This window comes from Salmo salar, chromosome 27 (assembly GCF_965601325.2).
Source record: "Salmo salar chromosome 27, fSalSal1, whole genome shotgun sequence".
Lineage (NCBI taxonomy): Eukaryota > Metazoa > Chordata > Actinopteri > Salmoniformes > Salmonidae > Salmo > Salmo salar.
In genome coordinates this window covers 19,943,943-19,962,500 of record NC_138317.1, presented here as the reverse complement: position 1 = coordinate 19,962,500, position 18,558 = coordinate 19,943,943, and the positions used below count along the sequence as shown (strand labels likewise).

Sequence of the window (18,558 nt, the reverse complement as noted above, 5' to 3'; positions counted from 1 at the left end):
AAAATGTATCATCTGTTAAATGGCGTATAGTATTTGATTTGGTAGAGTTATTAAATGGGGATCAAACAAGCTCAATGAGTAACTGTGACTCGTTAGTAGAGGTTTTGCATGTCAGCCTCTGGGCTTTAAATCTGAATCAAAACAGGAAATAAACACAACGGCTACTAAGTTACTATAGTAATGCAGTGAGATAACAACCTTACCCATGCTATTGCTAACTACTTCTACTACTATCTTGAGAAGAAGGCTAGAAATCTTTATTCGTGACTGTGAAATACGTGGTTGTTTTAACGACGTAAGTCGAACGCACTGACTGTAAATCGCTCTGGAAGAGAGCGTTGGCTAAATGACTAACATGTACATGTAAATGTCTTAAAGAACACAGTCTTCAACATGATATCGTTATGATTAGAAAACACATTAAGAGGTGAATATATTTTGAGTCAATACTTTCCATTCCATTAATTTATTTCTGTTTTCTAAAACTTCCTGGCGGGTGTCTCTCTCTCCGTTCATCTCAATGTTCCATGCTGAGGTTGATGTGCAGTCTGTTGAGTGTTGACTCTGTGAATAAGCTTCCTGGGAGATGGAAGGACCAAGGCAAACGCTTCCTGAATGACTCATTGTTTGTCTAATTAGAAACCATGGTGGAGGAGTGTGTGTGTGTGTGTGTGTGTGTGTGTGTGTGTGTGTGTGTGTGTGTGTGTGTGTGTGTGTGTGTGTGTGTGTGTGTGTGTGTGTGTGTGTGTGTGTGTGTGTGTGTGTGTGTGTGTGTGTAGAGGAACTTCTATATCCAGTCTGGGGTTTCCTCCCTAAATGCCAGTGTGCTTCTCACTATGAGGCCTCCGAAGGTCAACAGAGTCACAGAAGCACTACAGTGAAGAAGACAAATGACAGTGTTCAATGATTACATGATAAATGTCATGGTTTGATTTGATTTTGATTCCTTGTGAATGATTCCTTTTTTAGTTTTTTTTGTATGAAAGGATGCTTTGTTGGCCATGAATTCACTGATGAATCATGAAGGTGCTGCTGGCTTTATCACTTCAGTCATAAAACAATGGGGGTAGTGCAATAGAGCATTTCTCAGTGTGTCCCTCACACTACAATACAGTATGCATCCAGATGTGTCTACTGTGACTTCCTTTTTACCCATCTCATATTGGTTGATATATTCTCTTTCCTCTCTGCAGGGGATGACCTGGAACATATCATGTCTGAAGTACAGGGGACCTTGGAGTTTTCTATAGAGCTGAACAAGTTTCACAATGTGGATCTCTTCCAGAGAGGGTGAGTGTAATGGAGGTGGATCGGTGAACCACGCTCCTGTGATGAGTACATTTGCCTTGAGACCTGAAGACTGCCCAAGCTAATCATTAGGCTTTAGCTCAGAGGGCTAGCACACTCCTGTGGCATGTAGGAAACTTGGGTTGAAACAGTCTCCACATGTATCTCTGGCTGCTTCATAGTTCATATTAATACCCACTGACAGTCTCCACCTGTATCTCTGGCTGCTTCATAGTTCATATTAATACCCACTGACAGTCTCCACCTGTATCTCTGGCTGCTTCATACTTCATATTAATACTCACTGACAGTCTCCACCTGTATCTCTGGCTGCTTCATACTTCATATTAATACCCACTGACAGTCTCCACCTGTATCTCTGGCTGCTTCATACTTCATATTAATACCCACTGACAGTCTCCACCTGTATCTCTGGCTGCTTCATACTTCATATGAATACCCACTGACAGTCTCCACCTGTATCTCTGGCTGCTTCATACTTCATATTAATACCCACTGACAGTCTCCACCTGTATCTCTGGCTGCTTCATAGTTCATATTAATACCCACTGACAGTCTCCACCTGTATCTCTGGCTGCTTCATAGTTCATATTAATACCCACTGACAGTCTCCACCTGTATCTCTGGCTGCTTCATACTTCATATTAATACTCACTGACAGTCTCCACCTGTATCTCTGGCTGCTTCATACTTCATATTAATACCCACTGACAGTCTCCACCTGTATCTCTGGCTGCTTCATACTTCATATTAATACCCACTGACAGTCTCCACCTGTATCTCTGGCTGCTTCATACTTCATATTAATACCCACTGACAGTCTCCACCTGTATCTCTGGCTGCTTCATAGTTCATATTAATACCCACTGACAGCCTCCACCTGTATCACTGGCTGCTTCATACTTCATATTAATACTCACTGACAGTCTCCACCTGTATCTCTGGCTGTTTCATACTTCATATTGATACCCACTGACAGTCTCCACCTGTATCTCTGGCTGCTTCATACTTCATATTAATGATAAAACGGACAGTTATTATGTAGAAAACGGACAGATATGGGCCTGGTCGTACGCTACATTGGGAATGGGGTGCTATCTGGGACACAGACACGAGGTAGTATAGGGTCATCTTTATGCCGTACAGATACAGTGTATCTGCTGAGAGATTATAACCGGGCATCGGGCTAGCCTGTGGGATGTGACTCTGACTGACTGAATGGCCAGCTTTACCCAGATTAGATTTTCCTGGATCCAAACAGGACAGGGAGGGCTTTAGCAAAATATAATCCTGCTTAGCTGAGCCTGAGTGCACTAATATATTTGTTCTTATGCATGTTTCCGCCCCAAACAGCAACAAGAAGGGAGTAGGTCTGATCGGAGGACAGAACAGAGGGAGAGAGAGTCAGAGACTCCTGTCCAAGTGACTGCTGGTGTAAAGAAAACACAGTCATTGGCTATTGTGAGATAAGGAGAAATGTACAATGAAAGACCATTAGGTTAAATATCTATGCAAATCTTATATACAGCCCTGAAAAAGCTATTCCCATGTACGTTTTATACAAACCCTATAGAGGAGTAATTGCATTAAACGAAAGTCTATGTTTGATGTTTTAAACCAGGAGATGGTGATAAGATCAGCGCAGACCTTTTAGTTGAGCTGAACGGATGGCGAATTAGTCACGTCTAACGTTGCTCTTGATGCTCTAATCAGGTTTGATTGATAATCCTGTTTGTAGTTTCTAGGAGCATGTCCATTTGAAGTCCATTTGAAGAACTGGTTGCCAATACATATCCAGTGTGTGATACCCAGAATGCACTCTGCCAACCATGCAGCATCTGTTTCTGACGTTCTGACTAGTACAATTAATGAATGTTTCCACTTTTGTTTTTATTGGAAAAGTGTTCATATGTCAATGATGTAGTGCATGATATCAAGACAAACTACAGGTATACTGTATATCATCCACATCTCTTGCTTCTCTCTCTGTTAACTTTTTCCCACAATACACTCTGACTCTAACCATAACATGTTCTACAATGGGTTTCACACAGTCGTGCTGTGATCTGCTTGAAGTCTATCCCCTTATTTATCAACCTCCAAAACCTTTTCCCTGCTCGCTAAAACCCTGATGATACCACGTCTGTTCACAGCTAGGCTCTGGTCTCTTCCATCGCCTTCCGATGGGTCTCAAATCAAATCAAATTGTATTTGTCACATGCGCCGAATACAACAGGTGTAGGCCTTACTGAAATGCTTACTTACAAGCCCTTAACCAACAATGCAAAAAAATGTAAGAAGAAAAATGTGTTCAGTAAAAAAAATTGTAATAAAATAAAAGTAACAAATAATTAAAGAGCAGCAGTAAAATAACAATAGCAATAGCAAGGCTATATACAGGGGGTACCAGTACAGAGTCAATGTGGAGGCTATATACAGGGGGTACCGGTACAGAGTCAATGTGGAGGCTATATACAGGGGTACCAGTACAGAGTCAATGTGGAGGCTATATACAGGGTGTTACGGTACAGAGTCAATGTGGAGGCTATATACAGGGTGTTACGGTACAGAGTCAATGTGGAGGCTATATACAGGGAGTACCGGTACAGAGTCAATGTGGAGGCTATATACAGGGAGTACCAGTACAGAGTCAATGTGGAGGCTATATACAGGGTGTTACGGTACAGAGTCAATGTGGAGGCTATATACAGGGTGTTACGGTACAGAGTCAATGTGGAGGCTATATACAGGGAGTACCAGTACAGAGTCAATGTGGAGGCTATATACAGGGGTACTGGTACAGAGTCAATGTGGAGGCTATATACAGGGTGTTACGGTACAGAGTCAATGTGGAGGCTATATACAGGGGTACTGGTACAGAGTCAATGTGGAGGCTATATACAGGGTGTTACGGTACAGAGTCAATGTGGAGGCTATATACAGGGGTACTGGTACAGAGTCAATGTGGAGGCTATATACAGGGTGTTACGGTACAGAGTCAATGTGGAGGCTATATACAGGGAGTACCAGTACAGAGTCAATGTGGAGGCTATATACAGGGGGTACCGGTACAGAGTCAATGTGCGGGGGCACAGGTTAGTCGAGGTAATTGAGGTAATATGTATATGTAGGTAGAGGTAAAGTGACCATGCAAAGATAATAAACAGAGAGTAGCAGCAGCGTAAAAGAGGACTCTGGGTAGCCCTTTGATTAGCTGTTCAGGAGTCTCATGGCTTGGCGGTAGAAGCTGTTAAGAAGCCTTTTGGACCTAGACTTTGCGCTCTGGTACCGCTTGCCGTGCGGTAGCAGAGAGAACAGTCTATGACTAGGGTGGCTGGAGTCTGACAATTTTTAGGGCCTTCCTCTGACACTGCCTGGTATAGAGGTCCTGGATGGCGGGAAGCTTGGCCCCAGTGATGTACTGGGCCGTCCGCACTACTCTCTGTAGTTCCTTGTGGTCAAAGGCCTTAGCTTAGTGATGAGCTTGGAGGGCACTATGGTGTTGAACACTGAGCTGTAGTCAATGAACAGCATTCTCACATAGGTGTTCCTTTTGTCCAGGTGGGAAACGGCAGTGTGGAGTGCAATTGCAGGGGACACAATGTGTTTTTACACAGAACCACATCCATTCACACTCCAATACTGAAAGTGATCTTTGAAAGACGCGTGTTTCACTGCACTTTTCATACCCACATCTTTTTGTACGAAGGACTGCTGTATGTCAGCATTTGCAGGATGATAATAGTATGCATGAGGCAAATCCAAATGATAGTATTAGGGATGTAGTATCAGTTTTATCAGCTATTGTTCAGAGCTCTGCTACTGTTGATCTTCAAGCACAGACAGCAGCAGACTCCACTGAATGGATGTGCATTACGATGAGTCATTTCTTATTTATTTGCCATTTTATCCCGTCCTCGTTAATAATTAAGGTAAATTTGTACAATTCCTTAGCAGCTGTGTTTAACATGACAGTGCTAGCCCCGGGTCTGATGTCATGGAAAGCGGCAGTTCTTTCCACTCCATTATGGCCATTGATTTCATATGCTATAGTATGTGTGTGGTATGTGTAGTGATGCGTCGCACCGGCATGTGTGTATTAGCTATTTGCAGATGCCGTATCTTAATTTGATCATTCTGTTGTTGCAGGAATTTTCCTGCACGGCAGGAAATGCAAACTTGTAGTATATTTGAGGTTTAAAAAGGCTTCTAAAGTTTGTAATTTCCACTTTAAAATGTCAGACTTGATTTGCCCTAATTAAAAAATGGATCGACCCCTACAAAAGATTCCCATGAATTATAATCCACATAATAATTCACAGTTCCTGTTGCTGCAGGTATATTGTTCTGCAGTAGCGAACTGGCTCAAATTAATATCCTACATCTGTGTAGTAACTGAATGTATTGTATTGTTTTCTCCCTCCAGATTCTACCAGGTCCGAGCAGGGCTGAAGGTCTCTCCTCGTGTACCACACAGGTTGATAGCAACAACACCAGGGAATACAGGTAATGTTTTCACATTGAGTTAAATCTGAATAACGTTGGAAGTTTTTAATGGATCGTTTGAACTTTGAAGCATCGGTATGTTTTCCATTTGCCGTAGATTGGGCCAGGAGTTTTTTCCTGAGCAGGTTCTGGCCAGGTCATGCTGAAAGATACCATAGATGCCATAGAACAGTTTCTTAGTTTTACAGATGCTAATTCCCACACAAATGTGTCTCACTGATTCCAGCAATGGGCAGGTGGGCAAGACCCAGACCAGCTTGTAGCATACCGAGACTTCTATACAGGTAGTTTGAGTTCATGCATAACATGCCAGTGGTTGGGACACTGTGTCTATGAGGTCTGTTAGGCCAGGGACTGTTGTGGGTTGAGTGTGAGATGATAATGCTTGTCTGACAGAGAGAATGTTCTGGTTACCCTGCTACATGATTACGATCATCTTCTGTGATCCACATTCTTAGCCCCAATGTCACACATGCTGAAGTACAGTTTCCTTTGATGTTTCTGAAAACAACACCTGCTTTTTATTGCATTTGGCCACTGAAACTATAGTATATGGGAACAGCAGTGCGTAGGTGGTGTGCTGTGTTGGAGCCTTGGTCTTGACTTTTTATCATGGGGCTCAACGTTTTGGAGGAATTAAGTCTGTACCACATGCTAGCTGTGTGTATGGCCCATATTATTCATGTTTCTGATGTGTTATACCATCTGGTTAGGCCTCATACAGCAGGCCACCATTAGCACCTAACTATGGGTGCTTCAGGGTTGCATAATGTGCAGGAATCGGAGGCAGCCATGAAAACTGCCTATCTTTGTCTTAGAGATGTGAAACTAAAAGGTTTATTGAACATCATTGTGTTGACTAATGATTTAAACAGTGCACGTGTCTCAGCTGGCTTTAATACATGAAAATGAATTTGTATCGCATTGAGTTTCGATATAGACTTTGCATGTTCTGAAAGTAGTCCCTCTCTTCTCGAGAAGATACAGTCCCACAGAAAGAGACGGGACAAAGTGCCCATTGCCACCGAGTGTCTCCTGCCTGTTTTACATGGTCTCAAGCAATCGGTTTAGGGTTGTGAACGTATTCACAAGAAGATCAAAGGATTTTGTTGTAACATGACAGAGTTAAATGACAAGAGTTAAACCAGAGGAAAGCTGGCATTGGATGCACCAAAAGAGAAGTAACAGTGTGTTACTTCCAGCTGACCGCTTCCTCTCGTGTTCTCTGTTTAGTAGTAATACGCCTTGTTGTTATTGGTGGAGAGTGTTTTCTTCTCTCTCTGTGAGGAAATGTGAAAGTCAGGCTGATGAATCTGGCTTAAGTGCATGATGCGGTTTTACCCTTTGTGGTGCATTACAACTACACTTTTGTTGACTTCAGTGGCCGTTACTAAATGTTAGTGTTGAGAATATATTTTTTCGGTGTGCAAGACTGTTCCAGTAGACCGGGCTGACACACGCTGTCATTGTCCTGTACTGTAGTCCCGTCAGCATTAGCAGACAGATCTGGTCCCCTGGATAAGCAGGAAGCCATAACCCAGGCGTCTCTGATTTGCTGTAATAAAAAATCTATTATTAGTTCATTATGATTGGAACAGGATGCAGGGAGCAGTGTGTGTGTGTGTGTGTGGGTAAGTGTGTGCATGGTCCGGGCTGCAAAAGCCCTTCGTTGTGTTGGTCTGACCCTGACATTGAGATGTGACACTCAGGCATTTCCTCAGACCCTCCAGCCACCTGCTCCTAGCCTCCTACTGACTCTAATAATCTGGATGTCACTCTGACCTATGTGGGGAAGTCAGGGAGGGATTGATCAGACCAATGTGACCTGTTGTATGGTGGAGCTTCACATGGTGCTATGCAGTATAAAACGGCATAGTATTTTACTGTATCAATTTGTAAGGTACAGAGCAGTATATAATGAGAGGTTAGCTGCATATTTAACTACAGTATGCATTAGATCCCTTATATGATTGGATAGGAGAACTGCGTAGAGTGGAGGGCATCAACTTGAACGACTTTGCAGTATTTAGCGCCCATAATATGATTAAGTCGTTGTCGATAATGTTTAGTTTATTGTCCATAATATGTTCACTTTCAGCAATAATAGGTTGTGGTGATTATCTCTGCACTGCCAGATGATAACATCAGCAAATAATTTGCTGTAGTGCAGAATATTCATATAGCCTAGCCTAGTATCAGGATTCCCTGCACACACACAGTGCAGCAGTGCCATAGTATCTGTACACAGTGAGTGTCGCTAGCTACATTGCAGCAATTGGAACGTACAGTAACATTACAGTATGTATCCATATTCTAATTGGAGGGCTTAGCCGCAGTCCCCTTCCCCATCTCCCTCCCCTCTCCTGCAGCTCCTCCTCTACAAGGTCACGTATTACAGCCAAAAGCCTCACAGACAGACAGGACAGACAGGGCTCCCAGACATAAATTCACCAGCCAATGACACGCTCCGTTCCAGCCAGCCAGGACAAAGACATTTATCAACCACAGAGACTTGGGAAATGATCCACCCAGAGTACTGTGGGAAATTAAAGGGTTGTGTACTTGACATTTCAAGCAAAGAAATGAAAGGTGTGACGGATTGTCTCGCTTCTGAAGAAGCCCAGCCATTTAATGACTGTGGTTCATACAGACAAACATTGTGCTGTGTTAAGTCAGGATGGTGTTATATCAATTAGCTTAGCATTTACTGTTCTGCTGCCTCCTTACAGTAGCTTAACTATAAAGGTATTATGTCACACAAACAGTAGGAGAATATCTGAGAAAGAGTGAGAGAGAGAGAGGATAGGGACTAGAGAGAGAAAAACAGAGGGTAGAAGGTGCGAAAGAGAGAAAGAGAGAAAGAGAGAGTGAGGAGGGAGAGAGTAAGAGATTGAGAGAGAAAGAGAGCGAGAGAGAGAAAGAGAAAGCGAGTGAGGAGGAAGAGAGAGAGATTGAGAGAGAAAGAGAGCGAGAGAGAGCGAAAGAGAGAGAGAGAAAGAGAGCAAGCAAGAGAGAGAGAGGGAAAGAAAGAGAGAGAGAGAGAGAGAGAGAGAGAGAGAGAGAGACAAGGGCAACCAGTGAAGAACAAACACCATTGTAAATACAACCCATATTTATTTATTTTCCCTTTTGTACTTTAACTATTTGCACATCGCTACAACACGGTATATAGACATAATATGACATTTGAAATAATTTTATTATTTTGGAATTTCTGTGAGTGTTTATTTCACTTTTGTTTATCGATTTCACTTGCTTTGGCAATGTAAATGTATGTTTCCCATGCCAATAAAGCCCCTTGATTTGAATTGAATTGAGAGCGAGAGAAAAGAAAGAAATAGTGAGTGTATGTGCAGCGTTAGCAGGTTACTTCTGGTGCAGAGGTACAGTGGTTGAAGGCTTAAAGTTGGAGAGTCTAACATTATGTGAAAACTCCCTAACACCTGTAACTCCTGTATTTGGCTTTAGAACATGAACGCTTTGATTGCATACTTTAAATCACATGCCGTGTCAGACTGTGTAAATGAAGTACAGTATTTTGATTGATAACTTGATTAGTACCTCAGTATCACAAGGAGTCTCAGTGAAGCCTCTTTAATGCCTTGCTAGTTCCACTCCCTCTATCCCTCTCTCCCTCTCTCCCTCTGTCCCTCTATCCCTCTCTCCCTCTCTCCCTCTATCCCTCTCTCCCTCTATCCCTCTATCCCTCTCTCCCTCTATCCCTCTATCCATCCTTCTATCCCTCTCTCCCTCTCCCTCTCTCCCTCGCTCCCTCTCTCCCTCTCTCCCTCTCTCCCTGTAGAGCAGAACTAGAGATGCCATGTTTTTAGATTGGCCTGGAGCACTGAGCATTCACCCTCATTACAACTCTGTTGACAAACGGACTGTTCATCTGTAATAGCCAGGCTATGATTGGTTTGGAATTAAATAAGACTATTTGCGCTTGCAGTATCACATCATGCTGCCAAAACACAACATTCTTTCACTAAATCTACATTTTGTACAAAATAGTCTGCCACTCGTGCTGGTTGAAGCGACTGTTCTTTCTGGAGAGGGCTGCCGAGAGAGGGAGAGAAGTGGAGAACAGAGAGAAGAAACAGAGGAACCGAGGGAGAGAGAGAGAGAGAAAGAGAGGAGGGGGTGTAGAGTGCATGTTGAGGTAGATAAAAGGAGAGCACCTCAGTGGGATGCTTCCTTCAAAGGCCTATCACAGCTGCACATCCAGCAGCCGGATGCAGACAGCTGCTTCCTCACATCTACTTTTCAGAAACAAGCAGAAAACACCACTGACTATATAGAGATTTAATGGAAACCCATTTATTTTGATATCCAGAGAAATGTCAGATTGTATATTTATCCATTCAGCTATGCATAGTCACTGCTTCTGAGTCTCAGTTATGAGGAGGACATGAAATGACCTGTGATGGGAAAGTTGATGTGTTTGTCATGTATGATGATAATCAGGGCCATCTCTAGGCTTTGGGGGCCCGAAGCGAGATCTGGTTGGGGGGCCCCACCACCTCGCTTGTAAAACCTTTTCAATTATTTTCCTGCAATTTTGCCATGGGCAGAGAGCATTTTGCAGTTTTAATTAAAACTAATTTCATGCAATTCTACTAATTTTGCCATGGGCAGAGAGCATTTTGCAGTTTTAATGAAAACTAATTTCATGCAATTCTACTAATTTTGCCATGGGCAGAGAGAGCATGTTTTTTTTTAAAAAAGCCTGTTTTAAAACCCTGCAATTTTGCCATGACTTAAACCAGGTTCATGTGATATCTGAGTGAGAGTGACTAACAAAATCAATGTGGGCTCCTGGGCACGTGCCTTGCTTGCCCGGTAAGTAACTCAGTAATTCAGCCCTGATTACTACAAGGTTTAGATAGCTGGCTAGACTAACTTACCGAGCAATCTATAAAATGTGAGTGACTGTCAGTGACTGACATAACAAGATAAAAAGTGCTGATGCACAACCGAATGTCATAACTGCACCTTGTGTATTCTACTATTCCAACTCTCAACAGAAAATTGAGACCCCCAGCTGACTCTCAAAAAACGTAGCGCCTCGTCCGCGTATAGGCAGATGATGACGACGAGGGTACTGCTGATGTTCTCTGCCCTCCCTCCCCCCAGGTGACTGTAGTTTCAGCTCTGCGGGGGTCCATGATGGGGTCCATGAGGACACTACGGTGTTCAGTCGGATCTTCCAGATACTCTACCGGAACGAAGAGGTCAACGTCAATGACCGCATGCTCTTCAAGGTCCACCTGTTGCTGGACGGGGAGAGGGTGAGACACACACACAAACACACACACACAATCACACACACCAGCTCAATTTAACCACTTTAACCAGTTTATTTCCAAAACGCTATATCCACCAATTTTTTAATTTTTTTCCTCAGAAATGATACCTTATGGGTACCTTCATATGTGTGTGTCAAATATTACAGTTCGCAGGTTTTTAATTCAGCCCAAAAAAAGCTAAACACTATACATCCATTGTTTAGCTGGAATGGAATGTTTGCATATTGGACTGTGCTACAGCGCCTTCGGAAGGTATTCAGACCCCTTGACTTTTTCCACATTTTGTTACGTTATAACTTTATTCAAAAATGTAGAAAAAAAAAAATCCTCGTCAGTCTACACACAGTACCCCATAATGACAAAGCAAAAACATGATTTTGAAAATGTTTGCTAATAAAAAAAAGTAAAAAAAAAAAATCACGTTTACATAAGTATTCAGACCCTTTACTCAGTACTTTGTTGAAACATCTTTGGCAGCGATTACATTCTTGAGTCTTCTTGGGGACAACTGTCCTTCTGGAAGGTTCTCCCATCTCCACAGAGGAACTCTAGAGCACTGTCAGAGTGACCATCGGGTTCTTGGTCACCTCCCTGACCAAGGGCCTTCTCCCCCAATTGCTCAGTTTGGCCGAGTGGCCAGTTCTAGGAAGAGTCTTGGTGGTTCCAAACATTTTCAATTTAAGAATGATGGAGGCCACTGTGTTCTTGGGGAACTTCTATGCTGGAGAAGTTTTTTGTACCCTTCCCCAGATCTGTGCCTCGACACAATCTTGTTTCGGTGGCCTACGGACAGTTCCTTCGACCTCATGGCTTGGTTTTTGCTCTGACATGCACTGTCAACTGATATAGACCAGGTGTGTGCCTTTCCAAATAATGTCCAATCAATTGAATTCACCACAACTCAAGGATGATTCATGGAAAAAGGATGCATCTGAGCGCAATTTCGAGTCTCATAGCAAAGGGTCTGAATACTTATGTAAATAAGATATTTTTGTTTTTTATTTGTAATAAATTAGCAAAAAATTCTAAAAACATGTTTTTGCTTTGTCATTAGGGGGTATTGTGTGTAGATTGATGAGGATTTTTTTTAATTTATTTAATCTATTTTAATATAAGCATGTAACTTAGGGGTCTGAATACTTTGCGAATGCACTGCTCAGGTATCTTACCTACAATCTAACCTACAGTGTTAAACAGGAACCCTGGTACAGTCAGAATGTAACTGTCAGAATCATCAGCTTATTGGTTACATGGCAGGTCAACTCTCCTAATTGATTTATTTCATGTCGGCTACCTACCTTTGAGGTCTCCTAAATTTAGGTTTTTTCATTAAATGTATGACACATTATTTATGCAAAGGTGTTGAGAGAGAGGCTGTGGGCTGGAACGTAGATCAGATTTCAGACATCCCCTCTTCTCATTATCCTTCCAGAGGTTAACTCCTTTTCTCTCTCTGTCTATCACTCTCTCTTACTCCCTTTCCCTCTCCCCTTCTACCCCCCGCTCTCTCTCTCCCTCCCTCTCATTCCTCTCTTCCCCCCCCCCCTCTCTCTCTCTCTCTCTTTCCCCCCCTCTCTCCCTTTCCCTCTCCCCCCTCCTCTCCTCCACCCCTCTCTCTCACACTCCTTCTCTATCTCTCAGTATATCTCTCTCCTTCCCTCTTATTCCGTCAGACTCTGATAAGAAGGACAAAATAGAACTCGATTTCCCCAGTGTGTATGTTTATCCAATCAGAATATCAATAGGATTTGACAATGCTGTTTGTTCTGCTACACAGAGCATGTTGTGTATTTGTGTGTGTGTGTTTGTGTGTGTGTGTGTGTGTGTGTAAGTGTGTGTGTGTCTGTTTGTGTGTGTGTGTGCTTGCTGTAGAGAGATAACAACAAAGAGAGTGAGACGAGAGAGAGAGAGGCGCAGAGAGAGAGCGAGAGAGAGAAGGGGAGAGAGAGCGCGATAGAGGAGACAGAGGGGGAGAGAGAGAAAAGAGAGAGAGAAGAGAGGGAGGGGGAGGAGAGGGAGAGAATAGAGAGGGAGAGAGAGTGGGAGAGGAGAGAGAGAGTGAGAGAGAGGGGAGAGTGAGGGAGAGAGGAGAGAGAGAGTGAGATAGAGGAGAGAGAAGTGGGAGAGGGAGATGAGAGAGTGAGAGAGGAGAGAGAGAGAGAGATGAGAGAGAGAGAAAGAGAGAGGAGATAGAGAGAGGAGAGAGAGAGTGAGAGAAGAGAGAGGGGGGAGAGAGAGAGAGAGTCAGAGAGAGGAGAGAGGGGGGGAGAGAGAGGAGAGAGGGAGAGAGAGAGAGGAGAGAGACTGAGAGGGAGAGGAGAGAGAGTGAGAAAGAGGGGTAGAGAGAGAGGAGCGAGAGAGAGGAGAGAGAGAGAGCGAGAGAGAGGAGAGGGAGGGGGAGAGAGAATGAGAGAGAGAGAGGAGAGACTGGGAGAGAGAGACAGAGAAGTAGGGTGTGTGAAAATAAATGAGAGATACAGTAGGGAGAGATTTCTTCCAAATTATTCTTCATTTCTCTCAACGGTGTACTCTTTAGTAGTGTATGGCTTTTTTGTTTTCCACTTCTTTATTCAAATAGGGTTCAATTGATTACCCTATCCCAAATCCAACTACCTGCCTTTTACCTTCATCATGATACGAACAATACTGTTCGGTCTACAGTGTAACCAGACAGAAGACACAGTAGAGAAACTAATGCCAATGCTACACACACATTAACAGCTGCTCAGGGTTCAATGTCGCACGATAGTATTGTTACACTGGTATGGATTTACAACATTCGTTTTTTATACCCATTGAATTTCATTGCTGATTTGTCTAATTCTGGTTGATAGAGTCTTGTTGATTTTGTGACTGTGCCTGTGTTTCTGTTCTCACAGGTGGAAGAGGCTCTGAGTGAAGTGGACTTTCAGTTGAAGCTGGACCTTCACTTCACAGACAACGAGCAACAGTACGTTAAACACTCGGTTACATGCTCCCTTTTCTCTGGCACTTTTCTTTTCACTTTCTCCCCATCTCTCCTCCTTTCCCCCCTGCCCTATCTGTCAGTTCTGAGAGGCCCTCAGTTAGTAGTGCTGAGGCCCAGGTCTTAATGATGTCCTGCCAGGGAAAAGCCTCTGGCTCTAACAGACTGACAGACTGCACTGTCATGAAAAAAACACTACTTTACCCACATCTCTGTGCAGACTTGCATGCGTGTGTACATTTGTGTGTGTGTGTGTGTGTGTGTGTGTGTGTGTGTGTGAAATAAAGGATGAGTTCGTGTTGGATACTGTCACTCCAACGTCTGCGTGTTTGTGCTGTGGCTGCTCAGTAGCTCAATAGTTACTGTAGGCCACAGACAGGTGATAGATGACTTGTAATGTGTCCTGGAGGCCTCATTAAACATCCCATTTGGAGCGCTTACAACTTCTCAGACTTTGCTGCTCAGAACTTATGGTGTTAGTGTGTGAAGAATATTACCAAGTTCAAGTTTCAACTTTATTGCCCCAGAGGGAGATTCGTTTTTTTCACCACACTGGTGTGCTTTCTTGAAATGTCTCTTATCCTAGCTGGATGATAACCCATTACATGATGTCCTTTTAAATGGGTAATAGTTTGAACAATGTATTTTAAACTGGCATTCACTGTCTTTGGCATGATGTTGTAACTGTATACTGTTCTGGCATGACCTCTCTCTGCTGTTGTTCTCAGGCGGGGTTAGACGCTAACTGTGTTGTCTTTAGGTTAGGGGACATCGTGACAGTCCCAGTGATCAGCAGTAGAACCCTGGGTCTCCACTTCCACCCCAGGAGAGGTCTCCACCACCATGTACCTGTCATGTTTGACTACTTCCACCTGTCCGTCGTCTCTGTCTCCATACACGCATCCTTGGTGGCCTTACATCAACCACTCATCAGGTAATACTGCGTGTGTGTCTTTGTGTGTGTGCATGTCTATGCAAACATGCATGCCTGTGTGTGTGTGTGTGTGTGTGTGTGTGTGTGTGTGTGTGTGTGTGTGTGTGTGTGTGTGTGTGTGTGTGTGTGTGTGTGTGTGTGTACATGTCACACTGATGATCACTTCTTAGCTGTCACACCACGTATCTCCTCTCCTGTTAGAATGGGTTTAGTTTAGCAACCTGCTCTGAGACTGCATCCACTGGCCTGCTACTTGAAGAAGTTGTTTTTCAAACACTTGATGAATCTACTTGCCAATATCTTAACCTGAATGTTCAGCCATTCTTTTCCCTGGTTACACCAGAACTCTATTGATTACATAATGACTTACTGCTCTTCTCTCTCTCTCTCTCTCTCTCCATAGTTTTGCCCATACAGGGAAGGGTTCCTGGCTGGGAAAGGGCTCCCAAGAGAACGGTACTGACCCGTCAGCCATGGGGGTGTCCATGGAGAACCTGATGTTCGGGGCTGGATACTGCAAACCTGTCATCACAGAGGTACAGTCAAATCAAGTCAAACTGCATGAGCACAAGGTATCTCAATAAACCTTACAGAGGACAGTAACTGATCAACCCAAACAAGCCTAGTCCTTGACTTTAAATAATACTCAAATGGCAATCTGAATCTGGGAAAGTGGCCCACAGAGTTCACACTGAAGATGAGAGCCAAGAGACAGAAAAAATGAATCAAAGCTATCTTTCTCCCTCCCTCCCTCCCTCCCTCCCTCCCTCCCTCCCTCCCTCCCTCCCTCCCTCCCTCCCTCCCTCCCTCCCTCCCTCCCTCCCTCCCTCCCTCCCTCCCTCCCTCCCTCCACTATTGTAAGGACGGGTCATCAGTCAGGTCCCTCTAGAAGTATTAGAGACAGTTTTAGTCCCCCACATGGACCACATGGACCACATCACTTCCTATTAATGTCTCATTAACCCACGTGTTCAGACCAGGCTCGCAGGACACTGAGGCTGCGTCCCTATTAATGTCTCATTAACCCACGTGGCCAGACCAGGCTCACAGGACACTGATGCTGCCTTCCTAATAATGTCTCATTAACCCACGTGGCCAGACCAGGCTCACAGGACACTGATGCTGCCTTCCTAATAATGTCTCATTAACCCACGTGGCCAGTCCAGGCTCACAGGACACTAAGGCTGCGTCCCTATTAATGTCTCATTAACCCACGTGGCCAGACCAGGCTCACAGGACACTGATGCTGCCTTCCTAATAATGTCTCATTAACCCACGTGGCCAGTCCAGGCTCACAGGACACTGAGGCTGCGTCCCTATTAATGTCTCATTAACCCACGTGGCCAGACCAGGCTCGCAGGACCCTGAGGCTGCCTTCCTATTAATGTCTCATTAACCCACGTGGCCAGTCCAGGCTCGCAGGATACTGAGGCTGCATTTAAAGAACACCTTATTCTTTACATAGTGCTCTACTTTGGACCGGAACCAAAGACGCTGTTCAAAAGCAGTGCATTTTGGGGGTGCCATTTCGGACGCGGCCCGAGGCTAGCAGGACACTGAGACAGGCTGAGCTACTGTGGCCTGGCGTCTGGAGGAGAAACTACTGCAGCTCTCAGTCACAGGAGGTTGGTGGCACCTTAATTGGGGAGGACGAGCTCGTGGTAATGGCCGGAGTGGAATCAGTGGAATGGTATCTCATACATCAAACACATAGTTTCCAGCTGTTTGATGCCGTTCCATTTGCTCCGCTCAAGCCATTATGATGAGCCGTCCTCCCGTCAGCAGCCTCCTCTGCTCTCAGTAGTAATTATGTTGTAATAAGGGTTCTCATCTGCCTACATCTGGACTACAAGGCTAAGAATAATAGTAGCCACTAGGGATGGATTCTACATGTGAAGGTCTGAGAGCTGTGGGAAGTCAGAGAAAGTGCTTCGCTGGATGCATCAACCACAGACACCACTCACGTCTCTCTCTCCTGGAGGTGTGTGTGTGAGGGTGTGTGTTTGAGGTGTGTGTGTGTGTTTGTAAAAGTGTGTGTGAGGGTGTGTGTGTGTGTGAGTGAAAACTATATGGTAGTCCACCTCCAGCAGAGCAGCTATTTTTCATTAGTCTTATCCAGCGTAGGTCGCTACTGTGATTGCAAAAGCTGTTGCTCACACCAACATGTGCCTCATACATACATCCTGATCCAGCCCTTTGGCCCTGTGGACAGATGTCACAGACTGAGCACTAAATCTTAATGAGAGCTGGGTTGTCCCCCTCATAGCCCCTCCTCTCGGTTTGGCCCCCTTGTTCATGGGTTACACACGCACACATACACACCGGGCTCGGCCCCCCGTTCCTGGGTTTTATACAGCGCCTCCAACAGGGAGCTTTAATAAGCACTGCATTTAGCCGGGCGGGGGGGCGCTGTTTGATCCCCGTAATGAGTTCTCCAACCGCCACGTAGCTTACCTGCAGGAGGGGTGTGTGTGTGTGTGTGGTGTGTGTGTGTGTGTGTGTGTGTGTGTGTGTGTGTGTGCGTGTGTGTGCGTGTGCGTGTGCGTGTGCGTGTGTGTGTGTGTGAGTGCCATCCTTCTCTCCCTTTCTCCTCTCTTCCACCCCTTATTTATGTAAGGCTTTCTACCTGGAGGGTATAAGCACATTTTCAGCACTACCCTATTTATACTGCGGCAGCTTTTCCACGCTCTTTCTTTATTCATTATTAAGAGTGTTGTCGTTGCACAATCTGGACACGTGTCGTTGGGAAATTCTGTTGATGTCAGCTGAATTATAGTGGCGCTGCCTCTTGTGGTGGGCAGAACATGGATGTTGACGTTCTTTACACCTTTCACATTTCCTCATTGGTATAAAAATGTGTATCTCAGAAATATCATAGGCGATAAAGATTTTCTGAGTGAGATACTCGTCTTGGACCCTCGTGGGGATGTTGAGAATGTCAGGTACCACTGCAAGAGCAAGAAGCAGGATACCTTCAGAAACTGAAAGCACATAGTCTCAGGCCTTTTCGAGAGAGAGGCCTGTCCTGATATTTTACCAGCCTGTCTGTCTGACAAGCTGCTGGCTTGTCCCCTGTTCCTGTGGTACGTAGATGTAGAGTGAGCCATAGAAATATAATTACTAGATCAGGAATTCCCATTCATGTCAATGGTTTGTAACTCTTGAGTTCTATTTCTATCGGAGCAGATGGACCCCCTGCAACTGCGTATCCCACAGTGCACTGCAGCAGGCATCAGATCCAGCATGTAACCTGTGTACTCAGCCTTGTGTTCCTGGAACAGACTGTCAGCTTCGCACATGGCTGCGGCTGACCATTAGGACTTAAGAAGACTGTAATACAGTATCCAAAAAAGGTTATTTCGCATAAGAAGAAATATACTGTATTTACACAAAGATTGCCTCGGCCCCTCTTGCTTGGTAAGCTACTCTGGCACCCCAAGCCCCCTGGTAGATATACACTGCACAAGGCAGACTTCCTCTCTGGGTGGAACGCAATGACGACGTGGAAGTTTTCTCCAAAAGATCTGACTCTGCCCATG

The 18,558-nt window shown here is 44.5% G+C and overlaps 1 protein-coding gene across 1 annotated transcript in view; it reads left to right on the top strand.

Annotated features, from left to right (window-relative positions):
- Nucleotides 1–18,558, top strand: part of LOC106588622 (protein FAM135B) — a 51,017-nt gene that overhangs the window by 7,726 nt on the left and 24,733 nt on the right. The window contains exons 2-7 of the mRNA XM_014177789.3: nt 1,194–1,290; nt 5,735–5,814; nt 10,948–11,102; nt 14,000–14,070; nt 14,846–15,019; nt 15,423–15,555. Of these exons, the coding sequence (XP_014033264.2) occupies nt 1,214–1,290; nt 5,735–5,814; nt 10,948–11,102; nt 14,000–14,070; nt 14,846–15,019; nt 15,423–15,555 (690 nt within the window). The 5' untranslated portion in view covers nt 1,194–1,213. The remainder of the gene's footprint in view (nt 1–1,193; nt 1,291–5,734; nt 5,815–10,947; nt 11,103–13,999; nt 14,071–14,845; nt 15,020–15,422; nt 15,556–18,558) is intronic.